This window comes from Sinocyclocheilus rhinocerous, unplaced genomic scaffold (assembly GCF_001515625.1).
Source record: "Sinocyclocheilus rhinocerous isolate Xijiao unplaced genomic scaffold, SAMN03320098_v1.1 scaffold914, whole genome shotgun sequence".
Lineage (NCBI taxonomy): Eukaryota > Metazoa > Chordata > Actinopteri > Cypriniformes > Cyprinidae > Sinocyclocheilus > Sinocyclocheilus rhinocerous.
The window spans coordinates 822,970-842,946 of record NW_015629521.1 but is presented as its reverse complement, the minus strand read 5'-3'; the positions used below and the strand labels follow the sequence as shown (position 1 = coordinate 842,946).

At 42.0% G+C, this 19,977-nt stretch overlaps 1 protein-coding gene across 1 annotated transcript; it reads right to left on the bottom strand.

The window, feature by feature from the left end:
- Positions 1 to 14,724: 14,724 nt before the first annotated feature.
- LOC107739136 (uncharacterized) lies at positions 14,725 to 16,234 on the bottom strand. Its single transcript, XM_016551148.1, has 2 exons — positions 16,062 to 16,234; positions 14,725 to 15,868 (listed from the first exon to the last, which is right to left on the bottom strand). Exons 1-2 carry the CDS (start codon positions 16,232 to 16,234, stop codon positions 14,725 to 14,727), a joined length of 1,317 nt encoding a protein of 438 aa, XP_016406634.1.
- Between the last annotated feature and the right edge of the window lie 3,743 nt (positions 16,235 to 19,977).

The window sequence follows — 19,977 nt, the reverse complement described above, 5'->3', positions numbered from 1 at the left end:
AGAGTTACTTCCACAATAGGAGTTGAATCCACAGCGTTCATTCATGTTTCCACAATAAAGAACAGTACAAATCATTTGATGTATAAAAGTCGTTTAGGATAAATGACTTGTTTGTAAGGGTTCTGGCATTAACTAGCGCCATCCTTACCGAATCGTTCCTGAACAGCACACTTGTGACTCCACGATCGTCATCCTTCCTCAAGTAACGCAAGTTGACCAAGTTCAAGCCTCTCTTGCCGTAGACCGATTTTGGCAGAAAAAGCCTAGGCAGGGCATTCGGCAACTCTGGACAAACCATACGAAGACAAGGGAGTCGTAAATCACCCGCCCTCGAGGCCAAAGCAATCCTGAATCTCCTTGTTTTAGCTGACACACCCGCTCTACATCCACGTTTCCTTCTGCGTTTCTTTCTTCCTATGGCATTCACCATCGATCGAAGTATCTCGGCCGGTAGTGCGCTGTCTTACCAGCCAGGGGGAGAAGTGGCATTGACCAGCGTCATGGAGACTCGATACAGCTGTTTGGATATGAAGTAGTGTTTGGCGATCATAAGTCGAGAGAGACTGTCTCAGTTGAGGGAGAGCACACAAAAACACTAATAAAAATAGTAAAACAACTGGAGCAAGACGAGTAGTCAACACACCACCAGGCGCCATCTTGCTATGCTATGCAAAAGCATGCAAAATGAAACAAACAAACAAACTTTAACATTGTCAAATTACAAAAAAAATCATAAGTTGGTGCATTCGATTAATGGGATGTGTGTATCCTTGTGTGTGAAAAATAACCTGACTTTGTTTTTGACCAGGGACACAAGATTGATGACCATGGATGAGTTCTGCCATGAGGCTCGTCCTAGTCTAATGGAACGTCAAGGATTCTTTCAAGGTTAACTCTATGGAGGCAAGGTGTCCAGGGCCTGAGGTGTCTGGCCAGACAGCCGACAATGTAGAAGATGATCAGGAAATCATCGGAGAACTCACTAATCTCTTCACATTATAGCCCAGAGAGACAGCACAAAGAAGCACACAGCACCTAATGCCTCTGGTCCCGTTTTTTGTGTCAGATAAATGTGACAGCTATGGGATTTCACCATAATAACCTCTCTAAGGACCCTGATATCTGTGTCACTTTCCAGAGCATTCACAAAACTGCCCACAGAACAGACGACTGCTATACGAGTAGGAAGATATACTGTTATATAATAAATAAAAGAAATAAGCAAGGCCATGCGTTAGAGAAATGTTACCATTGTGAAGGAATGTTATGTACACAACGAAAAGCAGAAACTTCCTTAACCCTGGTAAAATCACTGTAGCACAACCCCAAATGGCTTATTTGTTTTAAAAATCACAACAACTGTAATATGTTAAAGACATCAACTCTCAATATTAATAGGGTAACAATACAAATAATATAAGTTTATAATATAATTTTGAAAAGTAATGTAGCCTAGAACCTTTCACGAGTCGAGTCAGGGTTTCAACACACCTATCAACAGAGAAGTCATGCACCATTTTGACCTCCACATGAAAAGCACTGCAGATAGTGTTGTCACGGAAGGGTGATTTTACAAGGTTGCTAGGTAGCAAGAAAGAGGGAATTGCACACAGTAAACAGCGACAACTGTGAAAGAAAACGAAAAAGGTAGCATGCATTTGAGCTTAGAACAGAAACAAGTCCTGGCAACTGTAAAAAAAAAAAAGGTCTGAAATGGTGGGTTCACAAACTTGGGACTGTTTGGGATGCTCATTTAAACCTAGAACTAATTTAAGATATGCTCACTCTCTCTTCTGATTGTACTAGGCCACAGGCCCCAGCAAGTATAAAAGTGTACCAATGAAACCCGACTGATCCATTGCAGACTGCTGTTACATTGGAACATCCTAAGCCTTTGATCACAATGGTTCTGATTTATTGTTTACATTTTTTTTTCTTTATGAATTTGTTTGATGCACCATTCTATATATCTGTAGGTATGTCTGGGCTGTTGTACGAAATATTTACAATTATACAAACAAATAAAATATCGGTACAATTAACTATAACCGTAACAGTCCAGAGTTTTGAGTTTTGACACTGCCACAACATCATGAGTATGAGCCATACCTTATGATGCAAAATCATAAGGTATGGCTCTTTTTTTTTTTTTTTGTTCCCTCAAAATTAATTTGACCAAAAAAGTAGCCTGCTGTAGTCAATATCAGATGTGAATTTATGATAAGCCTACTTTGAAGCATGCCATGGTTCTAAATGGTATCTAAAAAAGCAGAGTATATATCCAAAAAATCATACAGTAGTAATGTCATACCTTTAGCGGTACTTTGTAGAAAATGTCTACCTGGAGAAATTGTTGACAAAAACAATACAGGCTCAATGATCTGTAATCCACTTCATCCAGTTGTTCTCTGTAGCATCCCTCTACCCTTGAGGTGAGAACTGATCCAAACGATTCAAAAAATATTGTTCAAACTGAATCATGAACCGATTCAGTCATTATTCAGGATTTAAAATGTTCATTGAAAAGAACTGACTCAAAAGAATGATTCACAGATCGGAAATGACTTGTTATTATAAACAGCTGACAGAAAATGCGGGCCATGATTGCAGAAAAATTAAGAAAATGTGTCTTAAAGGGGTCATATGATGCGATTTCATGTTTTCCTTTACCTACCTCACTATGTGGAAATATTTGCATAATGCGGCCCAAATGTGCACGCAAAGAAAGAAGGCGTGGTTTCAGGAACAGCAGTAGTGTTGATGCAGCCATGTCAGGGAGATGCTGTGTATTTCAGTGCACTTCAAGCACTTTAGTTGGCCTTCTGGAAGTAGATACAATTAGGAATCATTGGTTAAGATTTATTATCACGTGACTCTGTTGCCCTTTCGGGCTTGAACTGATGGTAAAACGAACGACATTATTAACTGCCTTGATATTTACTTTGAAAGCTTATGCTCACGATTATGGTAAGGGGCGTTACATTTCCGACGCGTGCTTGTGGTGTTCGGCCATTCACAATGCATTGGGTCTGCTGGCCAATCAGAGCAGACTGCGCTTGTCAAAGGAGGGGGCTTTGTTGAAAACGACGTGTTTGAGAGAGGCGGGGCATAGAGGACCTACAATAATGTACAGTATTTGAAAAATAATGTGTTTTTTGAACATTAAAGCATATCAACATATTCTGTTACACCAAATACACAAAATAATGATCTTTAAAATAGCATCATATGACCCCTTTAAGTCGATATATGCATTAATTATTCTAAACGTCTCAAGCACCCGTACGAGTCTTCAAACGCACATTATTACTTACTGACTTGTCCAGTTCGTGTTTTGAAGGTAGCGTCCCATTTCTAATTCATACACATGAGCATCATGTTCTACAGCAACTACTACGCTGCAAGATACATTTTAGTTTACTAAAGCTTGCAGTCTGAAGTGGCTGTGATAAGATAAAAAGAACTTGTACTGCAAAGATGACGTGGGTGTTTCTATAAAACAAGCGTTTCATGAACAAATGACTCTTATGAGTCGGTTCTTTTCAGTGAATCAAAAAATGATTTTTCCAATTCATGAACTAATGAGTGTGTCGGATTTTTAAATAATTGGTTCGAAAAGATTCATGATTCACCCTTTTATTCCAGTGAATGTTTGTATACTTAGCTCCCACACTGGCAAAAACAGAAGACTGTGCTCATATGTTGAAGGGATAGTTCAGGCAAAAAATTGAAAAGTAAAATTCTGTCATTTACTATGATATTTTTTAATCGTGGAACATTTTGAAAAATATCCTTTTTTTCCATACAATAATAGTCAATGGTCACCAAAACATTTTGGCTACCAACATACCTCAGAATATCTTGCTGCGGACTTATTGCCTCGCTGTCTTATCAGGCAATAACTTTGCAGGCAGCATTTGCACAAGGAGACCTAATTAAACTGATTTCTGACAGGCTTCTAATGGTTTAATAATCTACAACAAAATAGTGTGAGCTTTGGTGAAAACTAAGCAAATATTTAATAACTAAAATAGTATTTTCTCACTAGAAATAACATCAAAAGTGGAAAAAGTAAAAAATATACATTTACACATACTGCGGACCACTAACCGCAAATTTCAGATGCCATGTTTATTTTTTAGCTCAGCTGTCACAGAATGGAACGCACAGGATTGTGGGATATCAAAGGCAGCGAAGGATACATCTATGCATCCTTCAAAAATCGATAAGATGAAGGCATCTCAGGAGACAGGAGGTGAGGCTAACATTGGATGCGGATATGTCTTGACGCCTTCCTAACTTGAAATGCATCCTCCAAAGGCAGCATTTTTCTGCTTTTGGACACAGCCCACGACTCCACACTTACTACTGTGAAGTCTCTAGCTCCAAATGTTGTCATCAGTGTGTAAGATGAGATGTCTGGGACATTTTGGCTTCATTTTTCTACAGTGGGAAGAAAAAGAGATGTGTTGTCCATCTTTTTTACAGTCTGGTTCAGCAGAAGAAATAATGCATATATATTAGGATGAGTAAAAAATGACAGGATTTAATTTGTGTATGCTCTGTTTCTTTAAATTATGGTGAGATTTTAGAAAGTTTTGTCTCTAAATCAATTCAATGTCTTATTGGGGGTAAAAAGATCTGTATTTTTTATAGTGTTGCTTGGTCACTTGTTGCTCCCATTCTGTAGGCCTAATGTTAGGATGATAAAGGTATATTATGTATTTTCTACACAGCAAACTGCAATGCACCAGTGCAATTTGAGCTATAGTACATTGTCTGTGTTATTGCACCAGATGGGCTAGCCTTCCTTGAACCACTTTTGTACTGTAGGTACTAACCACTGCATACTGGAACACCCAACAAGACTTGGAGTTTTGGAGATGCTCTGACCCAGTTGTCCAGCCATCACTATTTGGCTCTAGTCAAAACCACTCAGTTCTTATCGCTTGCCCATTATTCTTGCTTCCAACACATTCAATTCAATAACTGACTGTTCACTTGCTGCCTAATATAGTCTATCCTACCCCTTGACAGGTGCCATTGTAACAATTCAATCAATGTTATTCAGTGCTTTCAATGTTGCGGCTGATCATTGTGGCAATAATCTCAAGTGCCTCTGGTGTCATTTAAAGAAGGTCCTGCAATTCAAAATTAGAGAAAAAAAGGCCATGAGGAAGAAGGGAAGAGAAAGGTATATTGTATGAGAGAATGTGTACCTGAAATACTGACATCCCACTTCTCTGGCCTTCCCTCTCATAAATGCTTTTGTCAGCCAGCGACACAGGGACAATTAATCTCTGCACAGAAAAAAACGCAAACGCGCAAAACACAAAAGCCATCAAGATGACAAGACAAGGCAGTTCAATATTCCAGATTTTCATTGCCATCAAGTACACAAATAGCAGTGATGAACTTGTTCAGGCTGAACAGTAACAGATTGTCACTGTGGGATTTTGTTCATATGTCCGTAATTGAGATTTTCAATTTGGTAAGATGAGCTGTAACACAAATTTGTTTGTTATCAGAATGGAAACTAGTACCCAGAGACAGAGGAAAACAAAGCACAGATTGAGATGAGGCCTTGATACAAGGAAAAACAAAATCTTGGTAAAATCATGGTAACCAATTCAAGACCATGTGTGGATATATTTGATTAATTTCTAAAAAATCATGGTAAATTTTATTGAAGGTCTATATTAGGAATAACACCTGATACACCTTTCGCCCACCAAATGCATGAACGTAAACATCAAATGTCTCATATAATGGCATCTTTTCCATGCAGTCAAGGAAGGCATACAAACTTCACGACAAATTAAATTTGATAGCGATTGTTTCCTGAAAACCCCATTCTTTGTACACAACAAAGGAGAAGCACTCTAGCAGTGCAGATGTAATTATTCACTAGATATGTATACCATGGTGTTTGTTTGAACGTATCAGCTTGTTTTTCCAGTGCCCCGTCTATTTCACCTTCTCTCGGTTCTTTTCATAAAATCTACAGTACCGGCAGAGCACAGCGAAGACTTCTAATAAGCCTGAAATCCTCTTGTCTCTCTCCACAAGTAGAAATGGCGCATGGGAGAGAGGGGAAAATGCATACCAAATCAGAAATCATTAGTTTTGCCCTTCAGAAGTGCAAAACAAAGGGCAACAGGTTAGCTGGCGGAAAGTAGATAGAATTTTACCACCGTCATTTGTGTATAGGTGTGACAGAGAGAGACAAATGGAGAAAGAGAAAGAAATGCCTGTTCAAGCTGTGCTCATAAACATGCACATACCAAACAGGAGACAGACTAAACTGAAGAAATCATTTCTCTTGTGTGTGTGTGTGTGTGTGTGTATATATATATATCACTTTATCTATGGTAAAATCAAGGTCAGCATAAAGTTAGCATGTACCAGATGATAAAGCGCAGCAATTTTGACAATGACCTTGTATTTCACAGAGCAAGTGGTTGTTCAAGTGGTCATGTACATAAAGCTGTTGTGTAACATGCCGTTTTGTTTGAGGAAAATGCACTTATTTGTGAATCCATGCAGTCATTGGCGATTATTAATTTTATTAGAGGCCATTAGAAAGCTAAGAGTTTTCTCAGTGGGTTTGCATGACCCTTTCACCTCACTGTGATCACTGGAAGGAGCATGGAGCTGCAGAAGCAACACGTTTGACTGAGATGGAGGTAAATGTTGGAGGTCACCGAGTTGGTGTCCAGACCTCTACCTAGAAACTGGCTGTATCTTTGGGTCCACAGACGAGTGTTAATTTCAGGTAAACCCCGCATCTGCTTATAAGGGCAAGGCTAATTAATGTGCTAGCAATTAATTTCAGGGGTTTTCAGCTTTTCTGGGTTTTTCCCCTAAAGTTTTTGTGTTCAAAAAATGTGATTGACTGAGCAGTTGGTCCCACATGTAATAGAACAACTACTTAAGTTAACAAAGTTGATTATAAATATATCTATAATTTAGCAATACTGGAACTATAAACATTCTTAAACCTAATTACTAATGAACTATTTTACCCAATATTTGTGTGTGGTTTGTATTTCTATTTTATGGAGTGCTGCATGAATGAATCTTAAAACATGACAATAAGGTCACATTTTTGTACTCGCAGCTTCACTGTCCTTGCGTCAATGTTTTTGTTGTTGTTTTTTAATGGGTGCTTGATTAAATGCCTGACATAAGTTCTATGATTAACACATGCTCAAGACATTCTCACGTTTTGATCTACATCATAAAACACATCGCTAATTCCACCTTGCGTCAAGCATTTACTTATCTTGAAAGAGGCTTAACAAGTGGCTAAATGGGACTAGGTTGTTGGGGACATGCCTCTTGTTTATAATAGCGCCCTTGCAAACTCTTACTAAAACATTCAGTGAAAATATATTTTAAATAAAGCCTGAAAGAGTTGTCTGAAGCGTAATAGTGGTGATGTTGAAGTCATGAAGTCTGCTGATTGTATTTGGGCATCAAAATGCATAAAAGTTGTGTTCATTTGTGAATATTATCTTTATGTCTGAATAAAATGTGTAAGTATCAGAAACTTGGTCACAGAGCTTATTTTCTGCAGTGGTCCAAAAGTGTTTTAATGTGTAATTCAAAATAAAATAAGATAAGATAAGATAAGATAAGATAAATAAAATGTCTGAAATATTTCTGGAACCTTCAATGAGAGAAAAAAAAAATATATATATATATAATTACTTTTTAAGGACATTTTAGAGCCAATTTGTGTTGTGCTTTTTGCATTCATCATAGAAAAGCAACAAAATAATTTAATACATTTTTTATAAAGTCTGCTATGTTTAATTTTACTCACCATTTTAAAAACACTATATCAATTACACCCCTAAACACACATACACACACACGCATACACAAAGCCTGAAGCTAGAAGGCAATAATTTATCATTACCAGCCTTCACTATGATGGAATACATTCTTGACTGTGGCAAAGGCGACATTATTTTCCCTTAAACTCTTGCGATTTCTGTAACTCTTTCTTTGCTGAAACAAAACTCTCCTCAGGATCAGAAATGCGAATCTTACTCTTCCTCATGGCACTAACAGGAGTGATGCCCGTGAAGGCTGAAGTCTTCTCAGGACTTTCTTTACTAACCTTCTGCGCTACTGGAAATGAAAAATAAAAATTGCTCAAGCAACACAAGCCCACCTCTATAAATTAGAGTGTGAAAAACATAATTTATCATCTGCCTGCGGATAGCCCTTTTCAGCTGACTCTATGAAATAACAGTGCACATAAACAGCCAGCATAAAAGGGCTACAGCTGCACCCAAGAGAGTGCATTACACCATGAATCAGTTTATTAACGTCTGCCGGTGGCACAATGCCTTTGGAGGTGAATTTATTCATTCGTAAAGATCTGTTTACGACGTTTATCTACACTCTGGTGCCAGACCACTAAAATGTAACAAACAACTCAAAGATAAAGATATGGCATGAGGGGTTTATAAAGAAATGACAATAGGGGGAGACATTAGCTTTGCTCCAAAACACAGTGAGCTGCCTCACTGTCAGCTGCCTATAGGTGGATACATTCTAAGACACTGTGAAACCTCATAAATGAGATGCTCATGTGCATCACACAAATAGCGCTCCTTGCCTGAAGTGTATGCTTACAGTTGATTCCAATATTTTTTTTTATGTTAGCATATTGCTAAGCTAATGATACAATACTCTATAGTACACAATAACACATTTTTGTTTAAAACATCAAGATTTTAGAATAAAATGTAATGGAAAAGTGCATATTTTACTGGTATTTAGTACTGGATTGAATATGTTACTTTGTCTTAACACACAATGCTGGATGATTTTTATTTATTTTTTCTGAGTTTACCTTCCTGTCGTGAGTGCACAACAAGCCTTAAAATACTGTCTAGTTCAGGAGTATCCAAACTCAGTCCTGGAGGTCCACTGTTCTGCAAAATTTAGCTCCAACCCCAATTAAATACACCTAAACCAGCTAATCAAGGTCTTACTAGGCATACTAGAAACTTCCAAGCAGGTATGTTGAGGCAAGTTAGAGTTAAACTCTGCAGGATCTTGGCCCTCCAAGACCGAGTCTAAACACCCCTGGTGTAGTAATTGATAGATCACGTATCAGTCATACGTCACATTAATATTTCTGGCATAGTTTAGGACCACGTAAGTCATGGAAGTCACCAACTTGTAAAACGTTATAAATCTCCAGCATCTCTCACATCACCGCATCACCACTGTGACGTCATGTGAAAACACTAAAATGGCATAACTTTGTGAAAAATACGTTAGCATACTTTTAAAAACTAAATTAAAGTACTTACGTATATATATAAACTATATATATAAAAATATGAAGATGCAGATGCAAAAGCCTCTAAGTGCCGTTTAAAATTCCTCTAAAATTAGCATTTTTCTCAGGCTCCTATGTTTATGTTCAGTTATTTCACTTTAATCACAATGAATATAACCTAGTCATTGCCTTTAAAATAAAATTACTGAAACTGTACATAGGAGCCTAATAAAAATTATCATATTAGAAGAAAATTTCAAATGGAATTTAGAGGCTTTTGCATCTGAACTCTTCATATAGAGATGAATTAATGTATACACAAAAAAGGATTATTGCTGCTTTACTCACAGTTCTTAATCATTTTGTCACAAGTCTGATTTCATTGCATCATCATCTATCCTATTTTTTTCTCCACACATGGATCCATTTTGGCATTATGAACAATGCCATAGAAACAATTAACAATTTCCGAGTGTAAGAATGTAAACTGAAAGTTTACATGAAAGAAAAGTTTTCTCGCAATTATGATTATGCAAGCCAACGTAAAGGTTGAACTATTCTAGCTCTTGTTTAAATTTATCCCACCATTGACATCTGTTGTCTTTTGAGGCATTGCAACAATAAAACAGATTTGAGTTCCTGAGCTCCTGCATTGAGCAGCTGAGCTCAAACCTTGATCTCCCTCTGAGTATGTGACACACAGGGCTTTGCTCATATTTTATGCCTTCTAAATAAACTCAACAGATGTCTCCCTTCAAGGTAGGTGCTTGATAACTAACTCTGTCGGTTTCTCTTTAATGTTGTCATTCATCGTAGATAAATGAAAGGGGCTGGCTGGCTGTTTGAAATATGAAAGGAAAAATACTGGCTAACTAATCATTCCATCAGTTTGTTTTTATCAGATTTGACCAGTGGAGCTCAGAGATAAACAAACTCTATGGAGAAAAATTATTCTGCTCTGTTTGAAGCTCTGCATACAGGCAAGCAGGGGGTTTTAAGTAATATTTGACATGAATCATATATTAATACCCTCACATTCTTGCTTACAAAACTACTGTAGAATTTTGTTCATGCAAGCTACTGATTTGTTGGTGTCTAAGTCATAAAATTGGTAATCAAACTTCATCTTATCTCAGTTTATTATGCAGGGACAATTATAATTAAGCCATTAGTTGAATGAGCATCTCATTAGTATCTCATTAGCATATTTTTATCCTATCGGTTTGCACCCAACCAATAGTTAAATATAGACCTTCATGCTTTTTTTTTTCCTAGATATTTTATATTTTCATACAAATTCATATACAATCATCACATTGTAACATACAACATTTATTTTTTTCTTTCTTTCTTTCTTTCTTTCTTTCCTTAATATAGCATTTTTAATTTATATTTTCAATATTATTTAGCTTTTTGTTTTGTGCAGTATTCATACTGACTAGCTTTACTTATTGCAGAAATTGTGCAATTTATTATTATTATTTTTATTAGTAGTATTATTATTCATAAAAATACATCACAATAAACATTAAGGTCTTTTGAAGTTGGCTTTAAGTAAGCAAACTAAACTTGAAAAAATAATAATTTGAAAATTCACACACAAACACACACCCACCAAGTTTGTATATATTTCCTATGTTAACTGATGTCGAGATTAAAAAAAATATAGACAGACAGACAGATAGACAGATAGATAGATAGATAGATAGATAGATAGATAGATAGATAGATAGATAGATGGATAAAGTAAAAAAAAAAATACTATGTACATTTTTGGGGCCTTATTAAGATAAATTGTAGTATCCAGTTCCTATAAACCCTGTTCAAATGTTTCAGTCTGAGCAGGAAGCTGATGTCTCTGAATCAGTCTTGAAGGGTCAGAGCACAGCAGGGGTCTCATAATTGTGGGTTGGAAAAAAAATGTCATCTGTCTCTTCAGAATCGTTGCTGTACCTGCCAACCGAGTCCCTGCTTGAGCCTCATCAACAGAACAGCTCAAGGCACACAGAAATGACTGCAGATTTATTAAAGGCTAATTCAACTGCACACTGAAAAAACACGGTGCTCACGGGCTAGCATTCCAGCAATCAAATCTTGGCTCTTTCAGAGAATCTGTCAGATTATTTTAAACAGACATTTCTCTGAATTGGTGCTTTCAAAATCTTGGTGATTTATTTATGACACTCTTACTATTTTATTTTTTAATCGATTTTTGACTGTCCATCATGTGATAAACCACTTCTTCATCCTTCTTCACAACCCACGGAAATATATTTGCCAGATGCATTTTTTTAAGCAGCAGTATAAATAGTATCAAATTTTTAATATGAATCAAACTAATAACTTTGTTTTTGCTAGCATAATACTCAATTCAGTCCAAATCTTGTTACCTTCTAAGACAGTGTTATCAGCACAGGTATGCCTACCTGCTAGGCATCACTGCCAGAAGCACCTCCGCCGGTGCCGTTGGAGCAGCTGAGGAGTCATCAGCCGGGAGCCACCCTTCACTGATGTTTCGCCCCTTTAATCCCGGAACATCTCAAGGTGGTGGAGCAGCGACAGGGACGTCTCCCTGCCTCCCCCCGCAGCTGGTCCTAGGATCCCTGTTTGCCCCATGTTCTGTCCCTTGAAAGGAGCCACAGCCAAAAACTCCCTCTTTCTGCCTCCTCTGCCAGATTTTTGAGTGCTCTCTTTTGTTCACGGAGATAGATAGATAGATAGATAGATAGATAGATAGATAGATAGATGGATAAAGTAAAAAAAAAAATACTATGTACATTTTTGGGGCCTTATTAAGATAAATTGTAGTATCCAGTTCCTATAAACCCTGTTCAAATGTTTCAGTCTGAGCAGGAAGCTGATGTCTCTGAATCAGTCTTGAAGGGTCAGAGCACAGCAGGGGTCTCATAATTGTGGGTTGGAAAAAAAATGTCATCTGTCTCTTCAGAATCGTTGCTGTACCTGCCAACCGAGTCCCTGCTTGAGCCTCATCAACAGAACAGCTCCAGGCACACAGAAATGACTGCAGATTTATTAAAGGCTAATTCAACTGCACACTGAAAAAACACGGTGCTCACGGGCTAGCATTCCAGCAATCAAATCTTGGCTCTTTCAGAGAATCTGTCAGATTATTTTAAACAGACATTTCTCTGAATTGGTGCTTTCAAAATCTTGGTGATTTATTTATGACACTCTTACTATTTTATTTTTTAATCGATTTTTGACTGTCCATCATGTGATAAACCACTTCTTCATCCTTCTTCACAACCCACGGAAATATATTTGCCAGATGCATTTTTTTAAGCAGCAGTATAAATAGTATCAAATTTTTAATATGAATCAAACTAATAACTTTGTTTTTGCTAGCATAATACTCAATTCAGTCCAAATCTTGTTACCTTCTAAGACAGTGTTATCAGCACAGGTATGCCTACCTGCTAGGCATCACTGCCAGAAGCACCTCCGCCGGTGCCGTTGGAGCAGCTGAGGAGTCATCAGCCGGGAGCCACCCTTCACTGATGTTTCGCCCCTTTAATCCCGGAACATCTCAAGGTGGTGGAGCAGCGACAGGGACGTCTCCCTGCCTCCCCCCGCAGCTGGTCCTAGGATCCCTGTTTGCCCCATGTTCTGTCCCTTGAAAGGAGCCACAGCCAAAAACTCCCTCTTTCTGCCTCCTCTGCAAGATTTTTGAGTGCTCTCTTTTGTTCACGGCCGGTGGTGCCCATAGACTTCAAGAGCCGCTGGGTAGATTCTCCGATGTAGCCTCTGCAGCCGATTTCTACTGGGAAGGTAAGAGCCCTCCACCCGACTTGGGTGCACGCAGCAGCCAGCTCCATGTATCTCTCCTTTTTCCGCTCAAAGGCTGCCTCCAGCCCCTCCTCCCATGGGACGGCCAATTCGACCATGATGACTGTTTTTGAAAGGGTGGACCAGAGGACAATGTCAGGCCGTAAAGAGGTTATGGTGATCTCAACCGGGAACCTCAACTGGCGGTCGAGATCAGCTGCCATGCTCCACTCTCCTCCCGGTGACAAGAGAGACCGCTCCTTCAGCCTGCCGCTTTGGCGTTAGGCTGATCTCAGCCGGGAACCTCATCTGGCGGTCGAGATCAGCTGCCATGCTCCACTCTCCTCCCGGTGACAAGAGAGACCGCTCCTTCAGCCTGCCGCTTTGGCTCTCTTCCCCTTGTCTGACAAAGTGGATCCGCTGGAATGGGCCCTGTTTGCTTCCAGTCTGCGCGTCTCCAGGACTTCCGCAAGCTTGCGCAAGACTTGGTCGGGGCGCCATCTGTAGTGGCCCTGGATCAGTGCTGCCTTGCACCCAGAAAGGATGTGCTGTAGACTTGGATTCTGGGAGGAGAAGAGATGACAGTTCTCTACCGATCCATACCACAATTGTAGGTTCTGTGGGCTGGGAAGCATATTGTACGTGGCCCTTATGAGAAAGCTAAGCCTTGCTTGGGGAATCTTCCACATATCAGCCCACGTGATGTTCCTATTGATCGCTTCCCAGGTTGTCCATCTGCCTTGCTGGTGTAGCCACACAGCTCTGACCTTGTAACACTCCCCCTCCATCTTTGACACTTCTGTGATCACCAGATCTTTCCTTTCCTTTGTGGATGCTTTGGACCACATTTTAGGTGCAGATCCCCATCCAAGCCATGTCCTTCCTGGCTGCGAGAACCCAACAATCTCCTGATGCTGTAGTCTGTTGTTGGCCTGTTCCACTGTCTGCGTCACGCTCCACTTGCGCCCTGTGCGGATCTGGGCTTTAGTGTTTCTCACAAGAAGGTCGGGTGAGTCTCTTAACTCAAAAAGCAGCCACACCTTCTCCTGCTTGTAGCCCAAACTGATGGCTTTTAGTGGGAGTTCGAAGATGTTTCTCCCAAACTGTACCACATTGGAAAGGCTGCGTGGGAGGCCAAGCCATTTCTTGATGTAGCTATTTGCCATCCTGTCCATTTTCAGGACGGTTGTTAAGGTAATGTCGCACAGCTTCAGAGGCCACATAAGACGCCTGTACAGAGTAAACTGGTAACACCAAACCTTGAATTTCCCTGGGAGGCAGCTTTGGTAGATCTTGTTCAGCCCATCTATGAGCTGGGATATCACAGTGTCAGCCATGTGCCTGTCAGATACATCAGCCGTGTAGAGTTTTCCTAGTCTTCAGACAGGTTGGTGCAAAAGAAGAGGAATTTTCTCACCGCTCACTGAGAAGCAGATATTATCATTCCTAGCTCCCTTGCGAATTGAAAGGCTTCAGGACTTAGCTGGCTTTATCCTCATCCGAGCCCATGCTAGCAGGTCCTCCAGCCTTCGGAGGAGTCTGGACGTGCATGCAGCTGTCTGGAGAAGGGTGGTGACATCGTCCATGTAACTTCTTATGGCTGGAAGCCTGTGGCCTGAGTGGGCCCTGACTCCTCAGACCATCTGCCTGCCACCGATCAAGATGATCTCGAATGCGGCAGTAAAAAGGATGGGGGAGATGGAACATCCCATCGCTATGCCCCTCTCCAGTGGGTACCAACCTGTCGAGATCTCTTGGGTTGTGTAGCAAACTTGGAAGGTGTTAAAGTACTTGGTCACTATGGTCTGAATGGGCAGTGGCACATATAAAAAATTTAGTGCAAAGGAGATTAGTTGGTGGGGAACTGACCCGTAGGCATTCTCAAGGTCCAACCAGACTACGTGCAGATCTGATCTATTCCTCTTGGCTGTCTGGATTTGGTCCCAGATCATAGCTGAGTGCTCCACGCAGCCAGGGAAGCCTGGGACTCCTGCCTTCTGGCAACTGGTATCAATGTGATTATTTGCCAAGAGGTAGCTGGTTAGGCGTTTTGCCAGAACTGAAAATAGTATCTTTCCCTCTACATTTAACAGGGCAATGCCTCTGAACTGGTTGATGCTGCTGGAGTCTTTTTCCTTTGGAATAAAGGTGGTAACTGCTTTGCTCCAATCTACAGGGATGGATTGCACTTTCCAGGCCATTCCCATCAGCTTCCACAAGTGCTTCAAGAGCAAAGGGCAATTCTTATATACCCGATAGGTTACGCCGTTCGGTCCGGGTGCTGATGCTGCTCTTGTTTGCTCCACGATCTTCTTGACCTCAGACCATTTGGGAGGAGAGGTGTCAAATTGCGAGGTGGGCTCAGGCAGCTGTGGTATATACCCTGGGGATCTTAGTGGGGATTCCTTCTGGCTATCGCTGATCTGGGATTTGATAAAAACCTCAAGCTCCTGCTGGGTAGTATGCAGCTTGCCAGATTTCTTCTCCTCCAGGAGGCCTCGGGCGAACTTGAAAGGGTCCCGAAGGAAACTCAACCTTGCTTTCTCCTTGCGGTTTCTGTGTTTTCTGATCCTCTCAGCACATCTCAAGTCTGCAAGTCTGGCCTGGATCTGATTCCACAGGTTCTTCAAGCCCTCCTTCTCTTTGTCTTCGGCTTTCTTCCATGCCTTCCGCAACAGGCGCCTCTCCTTTACTAACTGTAAGATTTCCCTCTCCCGTCTCCCAGTTCGTTTGGGAATAGACCTCCTCTGGGACAGTGCTCCGAACCTCTCGTTCGACCTTCATCATAGATGACATGTCCGAACATGTTTAACTTGGAAGCGGTACTGCCTTCTCGATGCGTCCTTGTCGCTGGCTTTTAGCCAGTTGACTTTGGGTCTGCGGGACAGCTCCTTAGATGTTACACTTGGGAGTGTGCAGGTGGCTATATGTTCATGATGCTGTTGCTGATGGCTGTCCATTGGTTGACCACCTGTTGTGGGGGCTGTTCTTTCTCACTTTCACCAGATACAAAGTTGGAATCAGCAGCACTGTGGTGCTCAACCTGGCTTTGATTCCTCCTTGTCTGACCTGCTGTTGCAGTGCAAGCTTGCACCTGGCTGCTCCAACCACAATTAGCCTTCCCTTGCTGAATGCGTAAACCATGATGGGTTGTCACCTTAGACCACCCGCACCAGCATTCTCTCAGGATCCGTTGATCATTAGTCATTGCCATGCCAGTCATAAATATGTTGTCTGTTCTGAATGGTCCATCTTCCATCCCGCCTCTTTAATCCCGGAACATCTCAGGGTGGTGGAGCAGCGACAGGGACGTCTCCCTGCCACCCCCCGCAGCTGGTCCTAGGATCCCTGATTGCCCCATGTTCTGTCCCTTCTAAGGAGCCACAGCCAAAAACTCCCTTTCTGCCTCCTCTGCCAGATTTTTGAGTGCTCTCTTTTGTTCACGGCCGGTGGTGCCCAGAGACTTCAAGAGCCGCTGGGTAGATGCTCCGATGTAGGCTCTGCAGCCAATTTCTACTGGGAAGGCAAGAGCACTCCACCCGGCTTGGGAGCACGCAGCAGCCAGCTCCATGTACCTCTCCTTTTTCCGCTCAAAGGCAGCCTCCAGCCCCTCCTCCCATGGGACGGTCAATTCGACCATGATGACTGCTTTTGAAAGGGTGGACCAGAGGACAATGTCAGGCTGTAAAGAGGTTATGTTGATCTCACCCGGGAACCTCAGCTGGCGGTCGAGATCAGCTGCCATGCTCCACTCTCCTCCCGGTGACAAGAGAGACCGCTCCTTCAGCCTGCCGCTTTGGCTCTCTTCCCCTTGTCTGACAAAGTGGATCCGCTGCTGAGATCTTACTGAATGGGCCCTGTTTGCATCCAGTCTGCGCGTCTCCAGGACTTCCGCAAGCTTGAGTAAGAGCATCCTAAATAAAATTAAATCTCGTAAGTGAATGATTTAAAACACTCTCCACTCCCTCTTTCTGCCTCCTCTGCCAGATTTTTGAGTGCTCTCTTTTGTTCACGGCCGGTGGTGCCCAGAGACTTCAAGAGCCGCTGGGTAGATGCTCCGATGTAGGCTCTGCAGCCAATTTCTACTGGGAAGGCAAGAGCACTCCACCCGGCTTGGGAGCACGCAGCAGCCAGCTCCATGTACCTCTCCTTTTTCCGCTCAAAGGCAGCCTCCAGCCCCTCCTCCCATGGGACGGTCAATTCGACCATGATGACTGTTTTTGAAAGGGTGAACCAGAAGACAATGTCAGGCCGTAAAGAGGTTATGGTGATCTCAACCGGGAACCTCAGCTGGCGGTCGAGATCAGCTGCCATGCTCCACTCTCCTCCCGGTGACAAGAGAGACCGCTCCTTCAGCCTGCCGCTTTGGCTCTCTTCCCCTTGTCTGACAAAGTGGATCTGCTGCTGAGATGTTACTGAATGGGCCCTGTTTGCATCCAGTCTGCGCGTCTCCAGGACTTCCGCAAGCTTGAGTAAGAGCATCCTAAATAAAATTAAATCTCGTAAGTGAATGATTTAAAACACTCTCCACAGCAACACAATGTTGCTAAGCTAACAACACAATACTGTAATGAGCACTTTATACATATACATTTGATAAATTTCTGTTGAATTTATCTTTGTCTTCAGTACAAAACAAAGTATAATTGGGCTTAAAGGCGTGCTCCACTCTCCTCCCGGTGACATGAGAGACCGCTCCTTCAGCCTGCCGCTTTGGCTCTCTTCCCCTTGTCTGACAAAGTGGATCTGCTGCTGAGATCTTACTGAATGGGCCCTGTTTGCATCCAGTCTGCGCGTCTCCAGGACTTCCGCAAGCTTGAGTAAGAGCATCCTAAATAAAATTAAATCTCGTAAGTGAATGATTTAAAACACTCTCCACAGCAACACAATGTTGCTAAGCTAACAACACAATACTGTAATGAGCACTTTATACATATACATTTGATAAATTTCTGTTGAATTTATCTTTGTCTTCAGTACAAAACAAAGTATAATTGGGCTTAAAGGGTTAGTTCACTCAAAAATGAAAATTACCCTATGATTTACAAGCCATACTAGGTATATATGACTTTCTTCTTTCAAACAAATACAATCAAAGGGTAACACTTTACGGTAAGGGTACATGAATTACCATGAATTCATGCATAAATGAATGTGTGAATTATGCATTACTTCATGCATTAATATCTTATGAATTATCAGGAACTAACATGAGTTCAAAGTCTTTCATTCATGACTTCATGGATGAACAACACCTTAATTAAGACATTAAGTAAGGTGAGTACATCTTCATGATTTATGATTTATTACGCATGATCATGATGTTTTCTTTGTTCACAAAAAACAAGGTCTTTACTATCCATTGTGGATAAAGCTATGCTTATGGTACATGATTAAAAAAAACATTATTTCGTGCATGTAAGACTAGTTGAATTATTAAAGGAATATACAAAAATCCATATTACCTCATGCATGCATACAGGCTAGAACATTTTATCAATTAATGTGAGAACTAAAGTTTTTCATTATATATGATAATAGTTATCATTCATGTTCATATCTTCTTCATAGTAGTCTGCAGGTAAATGGACAGACCCCAACATTGGCCAATCACAGCACATAGTATGTGAATTCTGTTAACATCCAAATACAGTAGTCATCATTAACTAAGCATTAGCTTCTCATGATTTCATCATGTGTGTGGCCCCTCAACTAAAGTGGTGAACAGACCCCAACATTGGCCAATCATAGCACATATCACGTGAATTCTGTTAACATCCAAATGCAGTAGTCATCATTGACTAAGCATTAGCTTCTCATGAATTCATCATGTTTGTGGCCCCTCAACTAAAGTGGTGACCAGACCCCAACATTGGCCAATCACAGCACATATCACATGAATTCTGTTAACATCCAAATACAGTAGCCATCATTAACTAAGCATTAGCTTCTCATGAATTCATCATGTTTGTGGCCCCTCAACTAAAGTGGTGACCAGAGCCAATTCCCGCCGCTATCAGCGAGCCAGCGCAAAGCCGAGTGACTAAGCAAAGGATCGCCCCGGACGTAGAGCTCAACTCGTCAGACCAGGTGCAGAGCCGGCGACAATGCCCGCCACGAGGGAGAAAGCCATGGATGGTGTGAGCGCAGAGAGGAGCTACGCCCCCTGCACCGCGGCTGAGGGTGAGCTAAATATGGCGCGGTGAAAGTATCAAAGCGAAGAGGAGAGGGCTCCAGTCCCCGAATCTAGTCCAGAGCGCCTCCAGTGCCCGCTCCTAGAAAGCGCGTTCCAGAACTAGCTCCTCGTAAGCACCCTCAAGTGTCCGCTCCTCCTGAGCACCATCCTGTTACCGTGTTCAGCCTGGAGGGGGCTTCTGATCCAGAGTTAAGCCCTGAATGCCCGGAGACTCACAAATGCCCGCTCTCCACCCGCTCCTGCCTCCTCAACCGCTGTCGTCTGGCATCCCCTCTGCTCACCCTCAGCCCACCATCATTACGGTGCGAGCGCCGCGGGTCTGCCATCCTCCAGCGTCGTCTTGGCTGGATAATTCCTAACCTCCACCTCCAGCCTCTGAGGCCCGGACTCCGCCTCGGCCCGTAGACCCAGTGGCTCCACCTCGGCTCCTAGCTCCCTCGCCTCCACCGTCACCTGTCGATCCACCAGCTCCACCGGGCTCCCTCGTCCCTCCGGCTCCGCCTTGGTCGGGCGTCGACCCGCCATCGCCTCAGGACTCCGCTCCTCCGGCTGCACCTTGTCGCTCGGTCCCACCGGCTCCATTGGGCTCCTTCCTCCCGCAAGCTCCACCTTGGTCCTCAGTCGCTCCGGCTCCGCCACGGATCTCCGCCTCGGATCCACGGCATCCCCCTGGCTCGTTGGCTCTCCGTCT